The sequence below is a fragment of the Vipera berus genome (genome assembly GCF_964194415.1).
Source record: "Vipera berus genome assembly, chromosome: 13".
In the NCBI taxonomy this organism is placed as follows: Eukaryota; Metazoa; Chordata; class Lepidosauria; order Squamata; family Viperidae; genus Vipera; species Vipera berus.
In genome coordinates this window covers 5740105-5763100 of record NC_138216.1, presented here as the reverse complement: position 1 = coordinate 5763100, position 22996 = coordinate 5740105, and the positions used below count along the sequence as shown (strand labels likewise).

General features: G+C 46.4%; 1 protein-coding gene across 1 annotated transcript in view; it reads left to right on the top strand.

The window, feature by feature from the left end:
* Positions 1-22996, top strand: part of LOC308673914 (acyl-coenzyme A synthetase ACSM3, mitochondrial-like) — a gene marked incomplete at both ends in the record, with an annotated part of 33710 nt that overhangs the window by 4319 nt on the left and 6395 nt on the right. The window contains 8 exons of the mRNA XM_081337963.1: positions 151-307; positions 772-851; positions 2012-2135; positions 2890-2970; positions 4318-4419; positions 5327-5454; positions 5661-5760; positions 7624-7743. Of these exons, the coding sequence (XP_081194089.1) occupies positions 151-307; positions 772-851; positions 2012-2135; positions 2890-2970; positions 4318-4419; positions 5327-5454; positions 5661-5760; positions 7624-7743 (892 nt within the window). The remainder of the gene's footprint in view (positions 1-150; positions 308-771; positions 852-2011; positions 2136-2889; positions 2971-4317; positions 4420-5326; positions 5455-5660; positions 5761-7623; positions 7744-22996) is intronic.

Here is a 22996-nt window from a genome sequence, read left to right as displayed (position 1 = left end):
TTTTAGGGTACTCCTTAAAAAAATGCGGTGTTATTAGCCATCAAACCTCAAAAATAAACTTTTCCCAAAAAGTTTCCACAATTTTGGCCACAACTGTAGCATGAGTCTTAATGTCATTGCCCAAATATCTCTTGGCTTCTTTATTAACAGAGAATGGCTGGGTCTGTCTTCTTCGGACATTATGTGGGGTTTCTCTGATCCTGGCTGGATAAAGTTTGCCATAGGATCTTTCTACTCTACTTGGAGCCAAGGATCCTGTATATTTCAACATGGCATGCTCCAGTTCAATCCCAAAGTAGTTCTGGAGGTAAGAACCCAGATGTTTTATTTGAAAGGTCCCATACGGACAGACGGTAATAATCCCCAAAGATGCAGACAACATCTGCATGATTCACCCTCCCAAATTTTCTGAAAAAGTTTACTGCTTTCTTCACTACAGTTCAAACTTGAGAATCAGTAGCCACTCAATGGGCCATAGCTGTCCCAAAGCTATTAACTCCTTTATGTTTGTAGTTTATATATAGTTTTTTTTAAAAAAAATCTTTTATGATTGTAAGACACCAGAATTACTTTGAGGTAAGATGGGCGGGCTATAAATTTTATAAACAAACCAACAAACCAACTGCACGCTAAGTATCTACATTAGAGTTCTAGGGGGACCCTACAAGATTTGCTAATTTGTTTATGTATTACTCAGTTATATTTCTCAATGGCAATTGCCGAATCATACTCAGTGGTATTAAAAAAAATTGCTCCCTCTCATTTATTTAGTCTCTTGTCAAGTACCCGGTGACAACTTTTTGTGGCACACCAACCATATTTCGGATGCTGCTCCAACACGATGTTAGCAGGTACAACTAATTTGCACGAAAAAGAACACCCTTCTGCAGTGCTTTAACTCTTGTGTTATCTTGTATCACTTTTGGAAGATGTGAAGGACCAGGATGGGGACCAATTATTATTTTATTTTTTTTATTTTAATTCCATTTATATCCCGCCCTTCTCCGAAGACTCAGGGCGGCTTACAAGCTTAGCAGTAGCCTTCATTCTATCTATATGCCTGCTTATTAGGGCTTTCACACCACCCCCAAGCGGCATTATTACAAAGTCAGCTTAATTGCCCCCAACAATCTGGGTCCTCATTTTACCTACCTGGGAAGGATGGAAGGCTGAGTCAACCTTGAGCCTGGTGGGACTCGAACCTGCACTAATTGCAAGCAGCTGGTGTTACTTAAGGAGGCATTAGCCCACTGCTCCACCAAGAGAGGACGGCCAGAGAGGACGACCTCTATATGACTGGTGGACTTCAATTCCCAGAATTCCTGAGCCAGCATGGCTAGTTCAGGCATTCTGCAATCCACAAGTCATAATATTTTATTCATTTTCCATTATTACAATTCATTAGTGCTTCATGAACAACGCTTGGTCTGACTTCTTTCGCTTAGTAATAATACGTGTTAAGTTCTTACCCCCTGTCCCGTTTTTCCAACCATTGATAAAATAAGTTTGTTAAGTGAATCGCTGCAGCTGTTAAATTAGGAACGCGGGTGTTAAGTGGATCTGGCTTCCCCACTGATTTTGCTTGTCAGAAGGACGTAAACGGGGATCCCGCGACACTGCGACCGTCATAAATACGAGTCAGTGGCCAAGCATCTGAATTTTGATCACGTGCCCGTGAGGAGGCACAGTGGTGGGATTCAGCCGGTCGCACCACTTCGGCACAACCGGTAGCTAGCTTTTTGGTTGCCCAGGCCCAGAATGGACTTCCGGAAGCGGCATCCCCCACAGAGAACCGGTGGTTCACCTATTTGAATCCCACCACTGGTCGTAAGTGTGAAAAATGGTCCTAGGTCTCTCCTTTCAGTGCCGTTGTACCTTCGAACGGCCGCTAAATGAACTGTTGTAAGAGAAGGTCTAGCCAAGCGCTCCATTTTTTTCATATTTTGGAGCCCATTGATCGTTTTGAGGATCCCTTCTTGAAGAACACGGCTTTCTTCTCCTCTTTCTTCAGGTACAAGTTCAAGAGCCTGGAGTCCTGCGTGAGCGGTGGAGAACCAATCAGTCTGGAAGTGCTGCAAGAGTGGAAAGCACAGACCGGGTCCGATATCCGTGAAGGCTACGGGCAGACAGAAAGTGTACGTCTGCAACCCGTTGAGTCTTTTCTTTTTCTTTTTTAAATACAGATTGCCCTGGGGAAGCCCAGCTATGGGCTCCTTTCACTCCCCTGGCAGGAGCTGGAGTGAAGGACGGGTGCTCAACCTTGCCCCACGGCAACTCTCGGGTCTCAAACATGGACTTGGTAACGTCCTGCCCAGCAGTCCATACGGCATCCAGTTTTGGTCACCACGATGTAAAAAAAAAGATGTTGAGACTCTAGAAAGAGTGCAGAGAAGAGCAACAAAGATGATCAGGGGGCTGGAGGCTAAAACATATAAGGAACGGTTGCTGGAATTGGGTATGTGTAGTTTAACGAAGAGAAGGACCAGGGGAGACATAGCGTCGTTCCAGTATCTCAGGGGCTGCCCCAAAGAAGAGGCAGTCAAGCTATTCTCCAAAGCGCCCAAAGGCAGGACAAGAAGCAACGGATGGAAACTCACCAAGGAGAGAAGCAACCTGGAACTAAGGAGAAACTTCCTGACAGAACAATTAAGCAGTGGGACAACCTGCCTCCAGAAGTGGTGAATGCTCCAACACTGGGAGTTTTTAAGAAGAGACTGGACAGCCATTTGTCTGAAATGGTATAGGGTTTCCTGCCTGGGCAGGAGATTGGACTAGATGACCTCCAAGGTCCCTTTCAACATCATCGTCATCATTATTATTGTTATTATTATTGTTGTTGTTGTTATTAAAAGTATAACTTAATTGCACTCCTATCATTTGTCCTCACAGTCGATACTATGCAGCACCAGAAAAGGGATGAAAATTAAACCTGGATTCATTGGAAAGCCTCTTCCTGGCATTGATCTCCAGGTAAGTCCATTTTGTAATGGATAGCGGCAATACAGGTCCTCCTCAGTGGACAACAGTTCGGTTAGTGACCATCACAGTGACAAGGGCACTGAAAGAAAGGAGCTCGTGGCCATTTTTCACACAACCGCTGCGACATTCCCCATGCTCACAGCATCAAAATTCAGACGCTCGACACCTGATTCATATTTATGACCATTGCAGCGTTCTGGGGTGGGTGTGGGTGTGTCACGTGATCCCCTTTTGCGACCTTCTGACAAGCAAAGTCAAGGGGGAAGCCCAGATTCCCTTAACAACCATGTCACTAATTCAGCCGCTGCAGTGATTCGCTTAACAGCTATGGCAATAAATGTGGTAAAATGGGGCAAAACTCACCAAATTTCTCACTTAACAACAGGCCCAACTGTGGTCGTAAGTTGAGAACTACCTTATCGTAAGGTGGAGAAATTCCTTGATATAGCATAACCCAGGGGTCTTCAAACTTGGCTCTTTTATGACTTGTGGACTTCAACTCCCAGAATTCCTGAGGCAGCCACGCTGAGGGGAAAGGGAGAGGTTTCCAAGCTGAGCCATGCCAGCTCAGGAATTCTGGGAGTTGAAGTCCATGAGTCATAAAAGAGCCAAGGTTACCTACCCCTGGCCTAGGCCGCTTTATGACTTGTGGACTTCAACTCCCAGAATTCCTGAGCCAGCCATGCTGAGGGGGAAGGGAGAGGTTTCCAAGCTGAGCCATACTGGCTCAGGAATTCAGGGAGTTGAAGTCCACAAGTCATGAGGGGGCCATAGTTTCCCCATGCTGGCTCAAGAATTCTGGGAGTTGAAGTCCATGAGTCATAAAAGAGCCAAGGTTGCCTACCCCGGTCTAGTAAGATTTGTGGACTTCAACTCCCAGAATTCCTGAGCCAGCCATGCTGAGGGGGAAGGGAGAGGTTTCCAAGTTGAGCCATGCTACCTCAGGAATTCTGGGAGTTGAAGTCCACAAGTCATGAAGGGGCCATAGTTTCCCCATGCTGGCTCAGGAATTCTGGGAGTTGAAGTCCATGAGTCATAAAAGAGCCAAGGTTGCCTACCCAGGTCTAGTAAGATTTGTGGACTTCAACTCCCAGAATTCCTGAGCCAGCCATGCTGAGGGGAAAGGGAGAGGTTTCCAAGCTGAGCCATGCCGGCTCAGGAATTCTGGGAGTTGAAGTCCATGAGTCATAAAAGAGCCAAGGTTGCCTACCCCTGGGCCATAACCCAATACCCTGAGAATTATACATTACAATTAGTCTGCTAGCCAAAGAGGTCCTATCAAAAAAAAAGTCCAAAGTGAAGCCTGAATGGCCATTGATAGATTCCCTTTCTTTGTAGATCATTGATGAAAAAGACAATCGCCTTCCCCCTGGAGAAGAAGGAGACATCGCCATAAAGATCAAGCCGCAAAGGCCCTTGGGTCTTTTCAGTGCTTATGTGGTAAGGAAGGAAGCCCTCAAACAACTGAGCAAATTCCAAGAAGTAGAAGAGGTTATCTCAGAGGAGACAGCATGAGCCATTGTCCCTCAGCCCGAGTGAGAAGCTATAGAAATGATCGGGGGTGAAGCTTCAAATGAAGCTTCTGCCCTTCTCTATTCCCCAACATGCCCAGTTCGTATTGGGCAAAGCAGTGATCTCGTGCTGAGTAGAGGGAGATGTCATTGGATAATTGCTGACCAGTGGATGACAAGTGGGGTGGGAAAGAGTTTTGAACTGAGATGATTTGAGAATGTTCTGGGTTGGGGTGCTGTGGGTCTCGGCAAGCTGAAATATGAGGCTAGGGCCCAGGCAGAAACTGTGGGGTTTCCACACTAATGATGAGATGAGATGAGATGAGATGAGATGAGATGAGATGAGATGATAAGATGATGAGATGATGAGATGATGATAAGATAAGATAAGATAAGATGAGAGGTGAGGTGAGGCGAGGCGAGACGAGACGAGACAAGACAAGACAAGACAAGACAAGACAAGACAAGACAGGACAGGACAGGACAGGACAGGATAGGATAGGATAGGATAGGATAAGATATGCTTTATTGTCGTTTTTTACTGTGGGTACAACGGCACACCTCAGAAATGAAATTTAGTTTCCCGCTCTCAAAGTGAACACATACACAACACACACCTAAACATACTATATACAAGATATGTATAGGCCCACACCCCTATATATACATAACAAATACATATTATACACTGTTCATCTTGAGTATATAACGGGAGGAGGAAGCTTGAGAGTTCAAGATGGATGAATGGATCACATTCACAAGTGTGGACTCCCTCAGTGTTGCAACCACCCAGCAAAGAATGTCCAGGTGTAGATTGCCTGTTTGTTTTCCCTTAGGACGATCCTGAAAAAACCAGAGCTACTGAACGTGGGGACTACTACCTCACTGGAGACCGAGGACTCATGGATGAAGAGGGATACGTCCAGTTCATCGCAAGAGCAGATGATGTTATCTTGACTTCTGGGTAAGATCTTAGATGTTTGCTAAGGCTTTGCAAGATATCTGAGATGCTTAACAACAACAATGGCAATGCAAAATCCAAGATGCATTTTTAATTTTTTAATTTTAATTTTAATTCCATTTATATCCCGCCCTTCTCCGAAGACTCAGGGCGGCTTACAAGCTGCAGCCTAAAGAGCCTCCCTTGATTTATGGTATTTTCCTATTTAGATACCGCATTGGTCCTTTTGAAGTGGAGCACGCTTTGATGAAGCATCCTGCAGTAGCTGAAGCAGCTGTTGTTAGCAGCCCAGATCCCATCAGAGGAGAGGTGAGGTGGCCATAATGCTGTGTATTAGGTCCTCAGAGTCGGGAATCCAACACGATCACCCTAGGTCATCCAATTGTTGAGCATCTCTCATCACCCCTATGTGCCTTCTCATCTGAGGCCATAGTGTCCCATAATCTGTGATTTCACATCTCGTGATCACTCTTCCTTAGCTTCTCTAGGAAAGGCTTCAGAAAGGGCAATTTTTATTCCCTAGTCCACATTATGAAGGAGTAGAGATGTTCTCTCAAAAGGCTTGAGTTGGCGCAGGAAGTTATGAAGCAACATCATTTTAATGAAACTTTAATGAAAAGAAGGACTAGCGGTGGCGTGATAGCAATGTTCCAATATCCCAGGGGCTGCCCCAAAGAAGAGGGAGTCAAGCTATTCTCCAAAGCGCCCGAAGGCAGGACAAGAAACAACGGATGGGAACTAATCAAGGAGAGAAGCAATCTAGAACTAAGGAGAAATTTCCTGACAGGGAGAACAATTAACCAGTGGAACAAATTGCCTCCAGAAGTGGTGAATGTTCCAACACTGGAAGTTCTTAAGACAACCATTTGTCTGAAATGGTATAGGGTTTCCTGCCCGAGCAGAGAGTTGGACTAGAAGACCTCCAAGGTCCCTTCCAATTCTGTAATTCTATTCTATCTATTCTAACAGCTCTCTCCTTCAGTACTATTTCAGTCTTAGGGGAACTCTCCAGGGTCCTGAAAATGGCCAAACCCTGAGCTATTATCTCTTCTGTCTTTCATTGATCTCATTGACTTCTGTTTCACATTTTAAAAAATCACAATACTACGAAATCTCGTTCCGTTTGTGCAAGGAGAAGAGCATACCATAGTTCCTAAGCACAGTACGGAAGAAAGGAAAGTTTATTCTATTATTCTGTTATTCACCATATTAGCCATGGTTCAGTGCATTAGGCACATTGTGCCAGCTTGCACACAACGTGCTAAATCTTAATGTGATAATCTTTTAGTCTGATCTCCCTTCCTTGCTGGGTGAAGGCAGCAGCCAGAGACATCTGGAAGACACCAGAAGAAAACTAATGAAGGTCACGCTAAGCAAGATCGACTCATAGTCCCAATCAGTAGACAGTCAGTAGACAACAACACTCAATATTCCAGGGAACAAATGGAAGTTTAATTGTCATTATGGTGGCTCAGTGGGTTAGGACACTGAGCTTGTTGATCAGAAGGCCGGCAGTTTGGCGGGTCAAATCCCGAGTGCTGCGTAACAGAGTGAGCGCCTGTTACTCGTCCCAGCTTCTGCCAACCTAGCAGTTCGAAAGCATGTAAAAATGCAAGTAGAAAAATAGGGACCACTACAGTGGGAAGGTAACAGCGTTCCGTGCGCCTTTGGCATCTAGTCATGCCGGCCACATGACCACGGAGACGTCCTCGGTCAAGCGCTGGCTCTTCGGCTTTGAAACGGAGATGAGCACCGGCCCCTAGAGTCGGAAACGACTAGCACGCGTGTGCGGGGGAACCTTTACCTTTACCTTTACCTTATGGTTAGTCACACAGCCAGATGTTTAGATTGGATTTGGCGTTTTTATCAATACACTGAGTCCTTCCTAAAGACCTGGGATAAGCAAATTGATGATGTTAAAGACATTGGAGGTAGACTGTTCCTTATAAAGCTGCCTTTTGCAATTGACTGACGGCAATATTGTCAATACTGATGGTGTTCAAGCAGCGGTCTCATTTTGGGGAGGACTGCACCCAAGGCAACTATCGCTATTGGTATTATCATCCTTATTACCACTAACATTATTATTAAGCATTACTGCTATAGTACCAGAAAGCTAACTTTGCACAAAGTCACGCTCACTCTTCTTCTTTTACGCTGACTTGGCTGTAGGTGGTAAAAGCTTTTATCATCCTAACTCCTGCCTACCAATCGCAAGACAGGGAGACATTAACTGTGGAGCTGCAAGGACACGTGAAGAAAATTACAGCTCCATATAAGTATCCCAGAAAGGTGAGTCCTTGCCACAACAGGCGATTCGGGTCTTGTTGGGCTTGAACCATTGGTAGGACCTTGAAGGTGGCTGAAGTGCCACGGTCTCTAAGGGCCATCCAGAGGCTACAGCCTGAGTGGCTGTGCTAACTCCTTCCGTTCGCGGAAAAAAATAGGTGGATGCTTTAGATCGCAGGTCCCCAACCCTCAGGCCGTGAACCGGCACCGGGCCGCGGTAAGCCAGCAACCGGTCCACGGAAACAAGCAAAGCCCCACCTGGGATGCAGGCAGTACATGAAACCACGCCCCCTCCGGTCCACGGAAAAACGTCTCTCCACGTAACTGGTCCCTGGTGGCCAAAAGGTTGGGGACCTCTGCTTTAGGTGCAATAAAAACCAGAGTGAACACTTTGCACTTTGCAGCCCTCGACTTATGGCCACAATTGAGTCCAGGAATTGTATTGCTAAGCGAAATTGCTTTTAAGTGAGTTTTGCCCCGTTTTACGACCTGGTTAAGCGAATCGCTGCAATGGTCGCAAAAGCGGATCGCCTGACCTTGGGACACTGCGACCGTCATAAATGCGAGCCAGTTGTCAGGCATCCGAATTTTGATCACATGACCCTGGGGATGTTGCAGCGGCCGTTAAGAGTGAAAAACCATCCTAAGTCATTTTTTTTCCAGCGCTGTTATAACTTCAAATGGCCACTAAATGAATGGTTGTAATCCAAGGAGTCCCTGTAGTGGCATAAAGAGGATTGTCTACCCAAATTAGTCAAGCTTCGCGGTGCGCTTTTGCTCTTAAATGATTCGGCAAAGCTGAACTTAAGTGACACCAACTCTTGGTGTAAAGCTATGCGCAATCGGAAGGATTGGCATCCTGGTGTCTCTACAGCTACACAGGTAGAAATTCAGCAAGTGATGCTTCTCTGACAATGGAAGAAGGACCTCCACGCCCATTTCGTTGTAATGGGGGGGAAGGAGAGGAGGAGGAGGAGGAGGAGGAGGAGGACTGTGGAGTCCTTGATGCTCTCTGAGCTTGGTAGTTTGCATGCAGACATTTCATGACCCAGCTAGGTAATATCAGTGCTAGAAGGGAGGAGGAGGAGGAGGAAGAGGAGGAGGAGAAGGAGGAGGCACCAATGATCAGATAACAGACAGCTGTGTCCACAGAAAGAATGGGGTGTGGCAAACATCTCAAAAGTTTCGTAGACTATAAAGGCGAGAGAGAAGTACCTTACGTCCTGCAAGGTTTTGTTAATGCAACCTTAAACGTAGGTAATGCTAGTACTCCTGGTTTTCTTGTCAAGACCGTCTCAAAGGGTTGACAGTCTTCTCTCTCTCTCTCTCTCTCTCTCTCTCTCTCTCTCTCTCTCTCTCTCTCAATGCAATGCATTCTGTGTTCATTAGATCGAGTTTGTTCAAGACCTGCCCAAGACCATTTCTGGAAAAATCCAAAAGAGGCTGCTGAGAAATAAAGAATGGGAGAAAGCCTAATGCACTCCAGAGCTAATAGTGGACTCAGGGATGGGTTTTTTTGTGTTTTTTTGTAGTTTTAGGATCTTGCCAAAGTCAGTGGTGAGGTGGGCGGTCAGCTGGCTGACTTTGGACCTGTCCCTCTCTCTCTCTCAACCCAACCTACCTCACAGGGTTGTTGTGGTGGTGGTGGGGACACTAGGAGGAGGAGCTTGTGTTGGATATGTTCTCTGCCTTGACTTATTTGTAAAGATAATAAAGGCAGGATGCAAATAAATAAATATTCGATAAATGAATACACACGTGGACCAGGCAACCCAACCCCCAAATCTCTTTCTTTTGCAATCCTCAACCCACCCACCCCGCCCAGAAATTACAACATCAAAGGAAGAAGAAAGAAGAGCTTAATTATTGGACACACACAAGGCAGAAGCTCGGTCCCAAAGAAATAAACCCTGTTAGGGCTTAGCAAAGAGAGCACGATTCACATACAATACTAGGTCCTTCAATATGCCAGTTCTTACTTTGTCAATCACGTTTTAGCTTAATCTAACAGTTTGCCTAGATGGGGAAGAAATGGAGGTAGTGACAGATTTTATTTTCCTGGGCTCCAAGATCACCGCAGATGGGGACTGCAGCCAAGAAATTAAAAGACGCTTGCTCCTCGGGAGGAAAGCCATGGCAAATCTAGACAGCACACTAAAAAGCAGAGACATCACCCTGTCAACAAAAGTGCGTATAGTCAAGGCTATGGTCTTCCCAGTTGCAATGTATGGCAGTGAAAGTTGGACCATAAAAAAGGCTGAGCGCCAAAGAATTGAAGCCTTTGAACTATGGTGCTGGAGAAGACTCCTGTGAGTCCCTTGGACTGCAAGGCGATCAAACCGGTCAGTCCTAGAGGAGATCAACCCTGACTGCTCTTTAGAAGGCCAGATCCTGAAGCTAAAACTCAAATACTTTGGCCACCTAATGAGAAGGAAGGACTCACTGGAGAAGAGCCTAACGCTGGGAAAGATGGAGGGCAAGAGAAGAATGGGATGACAGAGAAAGAGGTGGCTGGATGGAGTCACTGAAGCAGTAGGCCTGAGCTTAAAGGGACTCCAGAAGATGGTAGAGGACAGGAAGGCCTGGAGGAACGTTGTCCATAGGGTCGCGATGGGTCGGACACAACTTCGCAACTAACAACAACAACAACAGTTTGCCCTAAAGTGTGAATCCAGCAACCTCAACTTTACACGTCAAGGCAAAATGGTAGATGAGGCTCATTGAAAGTAACAATGAACAGAATAACAGAGTTGGGAGGGACCTTGGAGATCTTCTAGTCCAACCCCCTGCTCAAGGAGGAAACCCTATACCATCTCAACCAATGGTTTTCCCATGAGAAAAATAAAATACATCGGCCTGGAATGTGGGATATTAAATTTTTCAGGAAGCAGCTCCAAGGCCTACAGTAGTTTACTTTTTTGTCTCCGCATAAGCCAACGGAGATTGCGTTTTCCGCGCAAATGTTTTTCACTCTATCGTTCCCTAAAATGAAGAGCACACAATTTTCCCACAGAAGGGAATTTTGCCCCCATTGGAGATCTGGCTTATGTTTCTCCGCAGGTAACACACTTGGTGGTGTTGTGATTCAGGGTCAGCCTGTGGGTTCGGCAGTTGGGTCGGACGACTCAGAGGAGGAGGGGGGTGTTGAAGACCTTGCTGAGGGGGTTGAAGATCTTGCTGATGATAGCCCTCAGCCAGGCCCCTCCCACTTGGTCACCACGGAGACCCAGCTGTGTGAGCCTGACAGCGTGGATGAAGATGACCCACAGCTGGCCCTGTTCAAGGACGCCCAACGCAGGAGGCAGTCAATTAGGAGTAAACAGAGGAAGGCAATGGGGCTTCTCGGAAGGAGGCAGAGAGAAGCCACGCCCTGAACTCTATATAAGGGGAATGTCTGGGAGGGCTGGTTTGCTGAAGGCAACCGCTCGGATGGTTCATGTTTCTTAAAGCTCCTGTTTCTTGGTTCGTGTCTTGTTTGTTTTTGTAGCTATAAATTTGGCAGGCGTAATTCCAGCCTCTTGCCGGTTGTAAAGGGGTTGTCCCTGCCTTTTCTGCAGGGCCGGTAGCAGGCTGGTACAGAACAGGTGGAGCATATCCCTGCATATGGGAAAGTGATTCCATTACAAAGCAGTCTGTTACATTTTAGAAATAATAATAATAATAATAATAATTGCAGTGCAAACAAACATATCCATTCCCCAAGGGAACCACACCAAGCATTGTCCCATAGGTGGATTTTAAATACCTCAATAATCTCGGGCTTGGAAGGGAAGAATAGCTTGCTTCTCCAATGGCTAAGCAGTTAATTGCTGCTGAGAAAGAACAGAAAATTGCCACGTCTTTGCACCTGGGGAAAAGATTCTAACGTTCAGTGCAGAGAGAAAGGCCCCAGGCTTCTTTCTGTACGTTCTCTGAAATACAGATAGTCTTCTGACTTATGGCCACAATGGTGAGCAGAAATTAGGTTGCTAAGCCAGGCTGTCGTTGAAATTTTACAGCCATTTTTACGGTGGTTGTTAAGCCTAAGTCGAGGGCTTACGTATGGCCACAGCTGAGGTTTACAGAAATTAAGTGACGCTAAGTGACACAGTCATAAAAGGATCCATCACATGACCAGACCTGATTTGGCAACCATTTTTACTGCAGTTCTTAAGCAGATCAGGCAATTGTTAAGTGAACCCTGCAGCTCTTAAGCGAATCCGGCTTCCCCCGTCGATTTTGCCTGTCGGAATCTGGCTGTGAAGTTGCAAATCAGGATCGCAAGACCACAGGACGCGGCCACCGTCAGAAATATGAGCCGGTTGGCAAGTGCCCAAATCGCAACCACATGATGCAGGGGTGTTTGTATCATTGTAACTTTGGGAACAGTTCATAAGTCCCTTTTTCGTCTCCACTGTAACTCCGAACTGCCATTAAGCAAATGGTTGCAAGTCAAGGACCGCCTGTAGACATGCAGTTGTTAAGCTAGTAACACGGACGTTAAGCGAATATGGCTTTCCCCCCATTGACTTTGCTTGTCGGAAAGTCACAAAAGGTGGACCACGTGACCCCAGGACACTGCAACCGTCGTAAATACGAGTCAGTTGCCAAGCGTCCAAATTTCAATCACGTGACCACGGGGACGCTGCAACGATCATAAGTGTGAAGATCGGTCATAGCATAAGTCACCTTTTTCAGTGCCGTTGTAACTTGGAACGGGTCACTAAATGAACTCTTGTAAGCCGAGGACTAGCTGTACTAATGAACTGATGCTTTCCCTGTCCTCCAGGCTGAAGCATCTGAAAACCTCTCCTAAAACCCTGCAAACTCTTTTGTTAAAGCACAGGTGTGACTTTGCGCATGTGTGACTTTGCAGATTTGCTTTCTGGATCTTGGTTGCCGCAATGTGCTTAGTTCTTCGGCCACGGCAGAATCTGGAGAAAAAAAACAGTGAGAAGCTCATCATAAAAGGAAAACTTATTCTGAAGACCCAATACTGTAATAACAAGAGGCTACTGTAATAAGAAGAGGCGACGTAATTGCTTGAAGACACTGTTCAGCCAGCGTGTGTGTGTGTTTCTACGCTGCGCAAAATAGGAGCAAAAAAAAAAAGGTGGGGGAGAGGAACAAGACATCACTTGCTAAAGACCAATTTTGTTGCAATGAGTCCCCTCTAATGAGTTCCCCAGCGTGCCTGCCAGTTTGCATCACACTTAATTGTGCTCTTTCCTACTGAGGCTGCTTTAGAAACACACCAACACAAAGCAGATATCAGCTGTCGCTTTGCAGCCTGTTGAGATCCAATTATTTCTCCACCGGACACTGTTGATGGCAGGGAATAGCTAAATTCAAATTAGGGGTCATCTGCTATCCTCATGTTTAGCTTCAGCTTTCCCCCCAGGTCCCTCAAGACAAAGCCCGTGCGCCATCAAATCCAATGAACTTCAGCAAGACTCTGATGTTACGAACATGTCCTTGTTCCTTCTTAGCTTATCCACAGAAAAGGGATCTCTCATCTTTAAGAACTTCTGGGCACCTCTGGAATTTGAGAGCACATCAAAAGGAAGTGAGGCTGCCCACAAAATCTATTTGCTGAGAAGTCTTTAGAAGCCAAAGTAATGATTCGTCCTTTCCTCCACTTTTTCAAGATGGTCTCCATTACATCTAACTTTCTCTTCCTTCTTTTCCTGGGCACATTATTTCCAGATCAAGTGTTGAGTTGCAGATACCCACCATTTTTTATGTACTAAGGGTGCCTCCGAGATCTACGTGAAAGTTAGAAGTAGTTGTGAAGCAACGGTTTTACTAGATGACCATCAATTTTCTTCCCTCATATATGATATTTTAAATATTAGGATCCGGTAGGACTTGCCACTTCATGGACTTCAAGAGAAACTCTGAAATATCTTGGGTATTGAGCAAGTTTTTTTTTAAAAAAAAATCCTTTAACCCCAGTTTAAAACTGGCTTCAGCTGAGAGATCTAGCTATCTTTCCCGGATATTTTGCATAGTCCCAACAAAATATTCTACAATCAACCTGGATTGCAGAGCGTCCCTGTTTGGCTTGGTATCCAGTTTCCTAAAACGGGCTCCTGTCTGGCTTTGTTAAGTTGGCTGGCGGGAAAATTGTCAGCCATCCCAACTTGGTCAGTTAGGAAAGAAAGACTCCTGGCCCATGATTAGCGTTACTCATCCCAGCTTCTGCCAACCTAGCAGTTCGTAAAGCACGTAAAAATGCAAGTAGAAAAATAGGGACCACTGCGGTGGGAAGGTAACAGCGTTCCGTGCACCTTTGGCGTCTAGTCGTGCCGGCCACATGACCACGGAGACATCCTCGGACAAGCGCTGGCTCTTTGGCTTTGAAATGGAGATGAGCACCGGCCCCTAGAGTCAGAAACGACTAGCACACATGTGCGGGGGAACCTTTACCTTTACCTTTTATACTTTACTAAAGCCAAAGCGGTTACAGAAGAGAACAGAGCTGGATCTGAGAGGTTCACGCGCAAAAGATACAAAAAACTTTCCCTTGTTCCTGGCCAGCCCCCCACCCCACCCCCCATTTAGCAGTCAATGTCCAATGTTAACACCTGTTAACAAATTGTTTGGGAAACAGTCCCTGTCTTTACACTCGCCGGCTCCACAATCTTTTGGTGAGACTTTTCGGTGTGACCTTTTGGTGTGCTTGGTTTTGTTCCTTCTGAGTCCCCTCCCTGTGTCCCTAACCCCCACTACTACTCCCCCCCACCTTTAGTGTTGTCAGCTGTCAGCTTGTGTTGTGTAGCTTAGCACAGGTGTCCCCAACTCCTGGGCTGTGGACCGGTAGCAGGCTGCAGCCTGCCAGCAACCGGTCCGCACAAACAAGCAAAGCCCCATCCGTGAGATGCAGGCAACACACAAAACCACGCATCCTCCGGTCTGTGGAAAAACCTCTCTCCACGGAAGTGGTCCCTGGTGTGGCCAAAAGGTTTGGGACTTCTGGCTTAGCAGAACGGCAGCCATGACAAAAAAAAAATTCTTGTTCGTTGAAAAAACCACCCTCAAATCTCTGTAAAGACTCTTTTTAGAGAAGCTTTATTAGAAGTTTTTCCTTTCATCCGTAGAAAAAGAATACATTACCATCATTTTTTTTTACTGTGGCTTTTCCATTTAAACAAACACACACACACACACACACACACACTCATACACAAATATCCGGGAATGCTGTTGGGTTTTCAAACAATGCCAATAGATGGCCAAGCTGTTGAATCTTATTCCTTACCGTCATTGTCAAAACCACTACTCTTTATCTAAATAAATAAGGAAATTGGTCGCTCTTATGGCTAAAGCCAACAGAATCGCAGAGTTGGAAGGGACCTTGGAGGTCTTCTAGTCCAACCCCCTGCTCAGGCAGGAAGCCCTAGATTACCATAGCTGTCCAATCTCTTCTTTACAATCTCCAGGGTTGGAGCACCCACAACCTCCGGAGGCAAGAAGGAGGTCTGTGAAACGTTTCCCCCCCACCATGCCCATCCGTCTTGGAGAGATTACATGACTTGTCACCTGCTCAGAGTTAATCCTGCAGAAACGATAGCCTTCTCTTCTCCTTTTCACTGTTTTGCCTTTTTTTTAAAAAAAAAAAAGGGGGGGAGGGGCCTGTAATCGGAGAAATAAAAAACTCTGTTCCCACGAAGGCGTAATTCTTTCCATTGAAAACCACCTACTTCATAACGACAAATCTTCTGGGCTTTTGCAAGCCTGATTGCGAAAGAGAAAGCGAGGAGGTGACATTTCCATCCACCTGTAAAAGCTTCTGAAAGGCGAACTAAACTAACCTTAAACAGGCAAACGCCATCTGATCATTTTCAAGTAAGAATAACCCCGTTATTTTGCCTTTCTCTGCTATTCCTACCTAACTCTTTTTTTTCCCCCTGCTTTGCTACGGTTTCCACAATTTCTTATCTGCCCCTCGCCAAGAATGTGGCGAGGAGGTCTTGGAGAACAGGCGCGTCCTATGGTCTCTTTGATATGAATTTGCGAGGGGTTGATTTCTTTGGACTAAATTCTATGGGAGAGGAATGGGTTTGAAGAGAGGAGAAGGAACAAGCGGTGCCCAGTGTTAGTAACGTGATAGTAGAACATGCCTTATCCCAGCTACTTCATCTCTGCCGTGCCTCCGTTGGAGCCTGAGGGAGAGGTATCTGTGGGGAAGAGCAGGCCGAGGCAGGCCAGGATTGGGACACGATGAACAGGAGAGAAAGAGTTCAGGCGATGAGCAAGGGCCACCCACTCTTGATCCTAGAGCACGGAAAGTGGAAAGAAGGAAGGAACAAGGCAGGCAGGTTCAACTACTCCGGAGGAGAGTGCCCCGCCCCTCTCCACAAGGCACACCTGGAGACTGAGACTTAAGGAGAAGTTGTGGGGAAGGGTATTTGTCCAGAACAAAGGCTGATTCCTTGGAATTTTGTGTGCTGTTGCTGATCTTGGAAGCAACTCTCTGATCTCTTGTTCGGCGTTGTGATTTCTGCTTGGAAACCCTGAAACTCTGACCATCGGACTGGCTGACAAACTGGATTTGGTGTTCAAAGACCTGGGATTGGATTTTGGCTTCTCTTCTGAAACTGCTCAGGCAAGTGTGCATTTCCGCAGGCTCGTTAGATTTGGGGTGTATGTTTCATCCCTTGTTATCTACGTGGCCTTGAGTGAATTACTGTTCTAATCTAATTGTATATGAAACTTACTTGCAGCCAGAGGCTGCTGAAGGTGCGTGTGTCTTAATTTGTTCTGGGGCTTGCCAGAAACGTGGGAGTATTTGGGGAAAACCTGGAGTAATTAAAGGGCGGTTTGAATTGTCATCACAATCTCAATGGGTCGGGGGCACTATTTTATGAATTGCATTGGCTTTTCCTCAATAAAATTATTTCCTGCACCGTGCCTGCTGCCAACAGACTTTTTAGGAGGAGGAGAATCCACACACATCTCACCATCCAGCTTAAGTGTTCTTTGACATGCTATACATGATAATAAATCCATTTCTAATCTCTTCCTTCCCTGAAGAACCAACTCTAAGATACTGTGTGGTCTTCACCGTTCAGCCATGAAGATGTTATTCCTCAAAGGTGAGTTGCTGAAGTCCATCTGGAGCAGCAGGAAACTTGGTGGATCGGTCCCCCAAGCCATGAAGATCTTTACTTCTCTCAATCTTTCTGAGTTTGAAGCCATTAATCGAGGGGACAAAGAGGTGCCAAAGTACTTTAATTTTGCAAATGACGTGCTGGATAAATGGTCTAAAATTGAAAAGGTAAGATTCCTTCCAAGGAACTTTAACAGGGCGGCGGAAGGGGTGTTCCTGATTGATGTGCATGTCCCCATATCTCATTTTTCCCCCTTCAACTAATTAAAGAGAAGTGAGGCATCGTACGAGATGGAGACCCAATCTTTTGTGGGCCCCAAATTTTAAGCAAATTGTGTATTTTTATTTTATTTTTTTTAAAAAAAGAAGTATTAAGAGACCATAGAAGAAAATATTGTTTCGAACTCCGTTCCTTTGTGCAGTTCAAGAACAGTGCATGAATTTAGGCAGGTGTAAATTTGGCAAATTATAAGTATAATTAGGGTCTCGCCACTTACCCTGTTAACCTGCATATTTGCTTTTTATTTATTTTATTTTTATTTATTAAATTTGTTTGCCGCCCATTTGCTGCCACAAGGCAACTCTGGGAGACTTACAGTATTAAAATGAAACCATTGTACTCAATTGATTTAATAAGAACTGTTATTAGTTCAAATGTGTGACAGTAGACATTAAGGAAAAAAGAGAGGAAATATTTAATGTAGTCGAGATTTGTACTAAATATTTTTGTATGCTATTGAATTATCGATTAACCCAGCCACCATGTTGCTTTTTAAATACTTAAATGTAAAATTAGAAAATTAACAAAATACTACCAAAAAATATGAAACCATAAATATATTTTCTGGAATGGTATAGGGTTTCCCGCCTGAGCAAGGGGTTTGGTTAACAGGCAATGTAGAAATAAATATTATATATAGACATAACATACGTACACAGTCATATACACAATAGACACGCCTTAATATACACGTAAGGAGAAGAAACACAAACATAAAACACAAACAAGAGAATATGAAAATATTTTCCTTTAAGAAGATCCGAGCAGGAGAAGAAATAAGAAAATAAAAAACAGCCGGATCCTAAAAACCTACGCCCTGCTCAGTAGAATTTTTTTAAAAAAATTCTAAAATATCTCTCTTGTGGTTTTTATTTGATTTATTATTTGATTTTATTATTTTATTTAAAACCTTCAGATGCAGAAGCTGCTCATCTTCTAATCAACTCTGGGCGACTCCCAAACAAGAGGTTTCTTTTTTAAAAAAAAAAATACCATATAAAAATATTAAAACTATCAAACCAAACAGATGAAAAGGTTAAAATGCCCTTCTTCAATCTTCTTCAAGCTACCGGATATCCAGATCTCTAAAGCCAACCCTGATCCCTTCTGGAGGCGAAATCCACAACTCAGGAAGACAAAAGTGTTCTGAAATTTCATTAGACCCAGCCTGTTCTTCTCTATTTTCCTTTCTCCTTATAAGAACTGAAGACGTAGCTTTTGGTTGACCACTCCAACCGAGAAACCGCCTGGTTGAACCTCCTCAGATCGTCTTCCTTAACACGGCGGAGGAAACAACAAGCGCTGTCTCTTTCAATATTGTTTTTCAGGATGGAGGAAGAGCGTTTTATCCAGCTCTCTGGTGGATCGACGGAAAAGGAGGAGAAGTGAAATGGGGCTTTGAAGAACTGGGCTTGGTCTCCAGGAAAGCGGCCAACGTCCTCACGGGACCCTGTGGCCTGCAGAGAGGAGATCGGCTGATCCTCATTCTGCCTCGGATCCCAGAATGGTGGATGTTAACCGTGGCATGTATGAGAGCAGGTACAAAAAAACATCTAGGCATAGGAAGACCTGTTCAGGTTATTTCACATCAATTGCTTCCATCCTTGAATAACAGAGTTGGAAGGGAGATTGAAGGACTTCTAGTCCAACCCCTGCTCAAGCAGGAGACCCTATACCATTTCAGACAAATGGCTGTCCAATCTCTTCTTTAAAATCTCCAGTGATGGAACGACCACAACTTCTGGAAGAAAGCTATTCCACTGGTCAGGAAATTTCTCCTTAGTTCTAGGTTGCTTCTCTCCTTGATTAGTTTCCATCAATTGCTTCTTGTCCTGCCTTCAGGAGCTTTGGAGAATAGTTTGACCCCCTCTTCAATTGCCAGCCCCTTAGAAATTGGAATTCTGCTATACGGTCACCTCTTGTCCTTCTTTTCATTAAACCAGAGATACCCAATTTAAGGCACGGACTTTCCATGTCCAGAAGAAGACCTAATGGCAAGAACAATCAACCAGTAGAACGGCTTGCCTTCAGAAGTTGTGGATGCTCCAGCACTGGATCTCCTGCTTGAGCAGGGGGTTGGACTAGAAGACCTCCCAGGTTCCTTCCAACTCTCTGTTACTTGTCACCATCTTCGGTGTCCTGCCTCCAGGCTTCCCAAAAGTCAAAATAATGGATGCAGGAATGATGATCCAGAATCTCCTCATCCATTCTTGAACAGGGCGAATCCTTGTGAATGAGCAAAGTTGCAAGAACATTCTCAAAGTGATGTATTTATTGACCTTGCCAGGGATCATCTCCATCCCGGGGACCCCACTGCTGACAGCTAAAGATATCCAGTATAGACTCCAGGTTTCCAAAGCTAAAGGCATCGTCACAAATGATTCGTTGGCCCCTCTGGTGGACTCCATCTCTTCGGCATGTCCTTCTCTGCAAACCAAGTTGCTGATCTCCGAAAGCAGGCGAGAAGGATGGCAACATTTCAAGGAGTTGTTTGAGTAAGGCACAATGCATAAGCGCCCACCATTGGGAAGTGTGTTAGGCACTCGGTAACCGTAGCCTTTAAGAAGGAACCAACTCCTTTGGGCTAAAATGACTGTCCAGAAGGACGGACGCAAGCAACCCGTGTGCCCAGAGGTACAGACACTGTGAAACTGGTAGCCATTTTAATTTCTGAGCCATTTTAATATACCGTATATACTTGAGTATAAGCCGACTCGAGTATAAGCCGAGACCCCCAATTTCACCCCCAAAAACTGGAAAAAGTTGTTGACTCGAGTATAAGCCGATCCGCCGTTCTGCAAGCCTCTGCCGCCAGCAGAGGCTCGATCCGCCATTTTGCAAGCCTGAATACACAGGAATACCCTGTGTGGCCGCGGCTCTCAGGGAAGCCCTGGCTGTCCGCTTCCTCGCTCCACGCTGCCATTCGGGGCCCGCGCATTCCCCGGGCAAATCGCGGCGCCCAGCAGGCGAGGAAACACGCCCGCTCCAGTCGCCCCCCCTTCCCTCAGGAGACGCGAAGCAAGTGACCGCCCGGAGCTTACCGAGGACTTGCTTCAGTGCTTCCAGGATCGCGCGCACCTCTCCCAAGCCGCCGCCGTCCGGAGACCTGCCGAAGTTTGGGGAGGTTTGGGGAGGTGCGCGCGCACCTCCCCAAACCTCCCCAAACGTCGGCAGGTCTCCGGACCTCCGTGCCCTGCCTGCCTGCTTCTTTCCGCTGCGGAAAGAAGCAGGCAGGCAGGGCGCGGAGGTCTGCTTCTTTCCGCAGCGGAAAGAAGCAGGCAAGCAGGGCGCGGAGGTCTGCTTCTTTCCGCAGCGGAAAGAAGCAGGCAGGCAGGGCGCGGAGGTCTGCTTCTTTCCGCTGCGGAAAGAAGCAGGCAAGCAGGGCACGGAGGTCCGGAGACCTGCCGACGTTTGGGGAGGTTTGGGGAGGTGCGCGCGCACCTCCCCAAACCTCCCTAAACATCGGCAGGTCTGCGGACGGCGGTGGCTTGGGAGAGGTGCGCGCGATCCCGGAAGCACCAAAGCCTCGGCCGCACACAAGTCCTCGGTAAGTTTTTTTGTTGACTGGAGTATAAGCCGAAGTGGAATTTTTCAGCCCAAAAAGTGGGCTGAAAAATTCGGCTTATACTCAAGTATATACGGTATGTAGTTTTCTTCCGTTCAATTGGGTCTGATTCTCCAGGCTGCCTGGACAAGTCCCTGAATTTTTTTTTGGGGGGGGAAAGGTTGTTTTTTGGGAGGCGGTTTGCCATTGCCTGTTTTTCCCCGGAAAGTGAGTGGCCCAAGGTCAGCCAACTGGGTTTGTGCCTCAGGTTTTGTGTGCTTCAGGCTTTGTGCCTCAAACACTCCTGATTTCTAATCTAACCACTACGCCAAACTGGGTCTCTAAAATGAAACTAGATCTCCTTAACTTCTTTAAGAAAGAATGGGATAGACTCTAACAAACCAAAGGCCTAAGCATTACCCTGGAACAGTGGTGGCGAAACTTTTAGAGACCGAGTGCCCAAACTGCAACCCCAAACCAACTTATTTATCGCTGGGTGCCAGGTGGGCGTGGCCCACTGGGTGGGCGTGGCTGTGGTGGTCATGGAAGATTGGATGGGTGTGGCCACCTCAATGTTGCTCGTGGGGAAGGACACCGTGGGAGGGCAGGGTTGGGGGAGCTCCAGGAGGTCTCTGGCAGGTGGGGCGGTAGGCAGGAGACTCATCCTGTGGGGTGAGGCAAGGCAGGGTGGGGGTGCCATTGCCATGGGGCAAGGCAAGGGCTGGGGCAGCTGCTGCCTGACACCATTGGCCCCCACACACAGAGGCCAGCGAGCGCATGGGGGGCAATGGTATCCATCAGTAGCCACGGCCTGCCGGCCCCTCGACAGGCGCACTCTGGGGTTCCACAGTCCATCACCAGCAATTCAAAGAAGCCGCCTCTGAGATGGATGGTTGGCCAACAGCTGAGGAGGTGATGCAGTGGGTCGTGCCTGGGAAAAGGAGAGCATGCGAGGCCAGGAGGGACGGGATGGGGGGTGGGAAACCAGTCGTGCCGGGATGCATTCAGCCACGTGGGACCTCAGCAAATTAGCAGGCAGCTGGTTGAAGAGGAACAGTTGCCACCTTCGGGGCATGGCACGGCTGCCCACAGAGAGGGCTCTGAGTGCCGCCTCTGGCACCCGTGCCATAGGTTCGCCACCACTGCCCTAGAACGCTATGATTGATTGACTACATGCCATCAATTCACTGTTGACTCTTGGCACCCATATAGATAGGTTTTCTCCAGGATAATCCCTAATCTACTCCTTTGCTTCTTCCAACGGTGTCCACATTGTCACCGTAACTGAGTCTTTCCACCTTGTTGGCGGTTGTCTTCTTTTTCTTCTCCTTCCTTCCACCGTTTCCACCATCAGTCTTCTCCAGAGAGCTGGGCCTTCACACAATGGGCCTCTACTTGGATAATTTGAACCCAGGAGTAGTGTGAGAAATAAGGAAACAGATCTGGCAAGGGTAGATAGGCTCGTACACCTGAGAAGGGGCAGGTGAGAGCATTACATGAGTGTCTCTGTCGTATTCCAGAAATCTGAGAATGTACCCGTTCAAAACGCTTTTGAGAGATCCGTGCTCCGTAATTGTTTACATCCCTGGAGCCACCTTTGAGTTCAGCTTCTCCGTGGAACAGCCAGCGATAGAAATGCAAATTGCGAATGAAATGTTAAAGGTGGCAATTTTAAAGGTAGCAAAATCTATTTCCCAGGGAGAGAGAGAGAGAGAGAGAGAGAGAGAGAGAGAGAGAGAGAGAGAGAGAGAGAGAGAGAGAGAGAGAAAGAGAAAGAGGAGAGAGGAAAGAGACAGAGGAGAGAGAGGAGAGAGGAAAGAGAGAGAGAGAGAGAGAGAGAGAGAGAGAGAGAGAGAGAGAGAGAGAGAGAGAGAGAGGAAAGAGACAGAGGAGAGAGAGGAGAGAGAGAGAGAGGAGAGAGAGAGAGAGAGAGAGAGAGAGAGAGAGAGAGAGAGAGAGAGAGAGAGAGAGAGAGAGAGAGTGAGAGAGAGAGAGAGAGAGAGCTATCAAAGACGCAGTGGTGGTGCGTTTTAAACATTGTGAAAATAAAATAAGCAGGTGCTTAAAACAAATGACACGGATCCCCTGCATTTGTAAGCGCCATGTTCCACCATCATTATGGGCCAGAGAGAGACTTAAGTCTGCAAATGAAACACCTATCTGGGAATAATTCTCAACACACACATTGAGGCTTTCTTTCAAGTCAACACATATTAGACTCTGCTGTGAATTTGTGGCACACAATTACTTTATTCAGGCGAGGAACACAACAGGGAGCCTTGAGATAGACAACACTGAAGATAAAACATCCCTCTAGGAGTGGTGACATCAGTTAACCAGT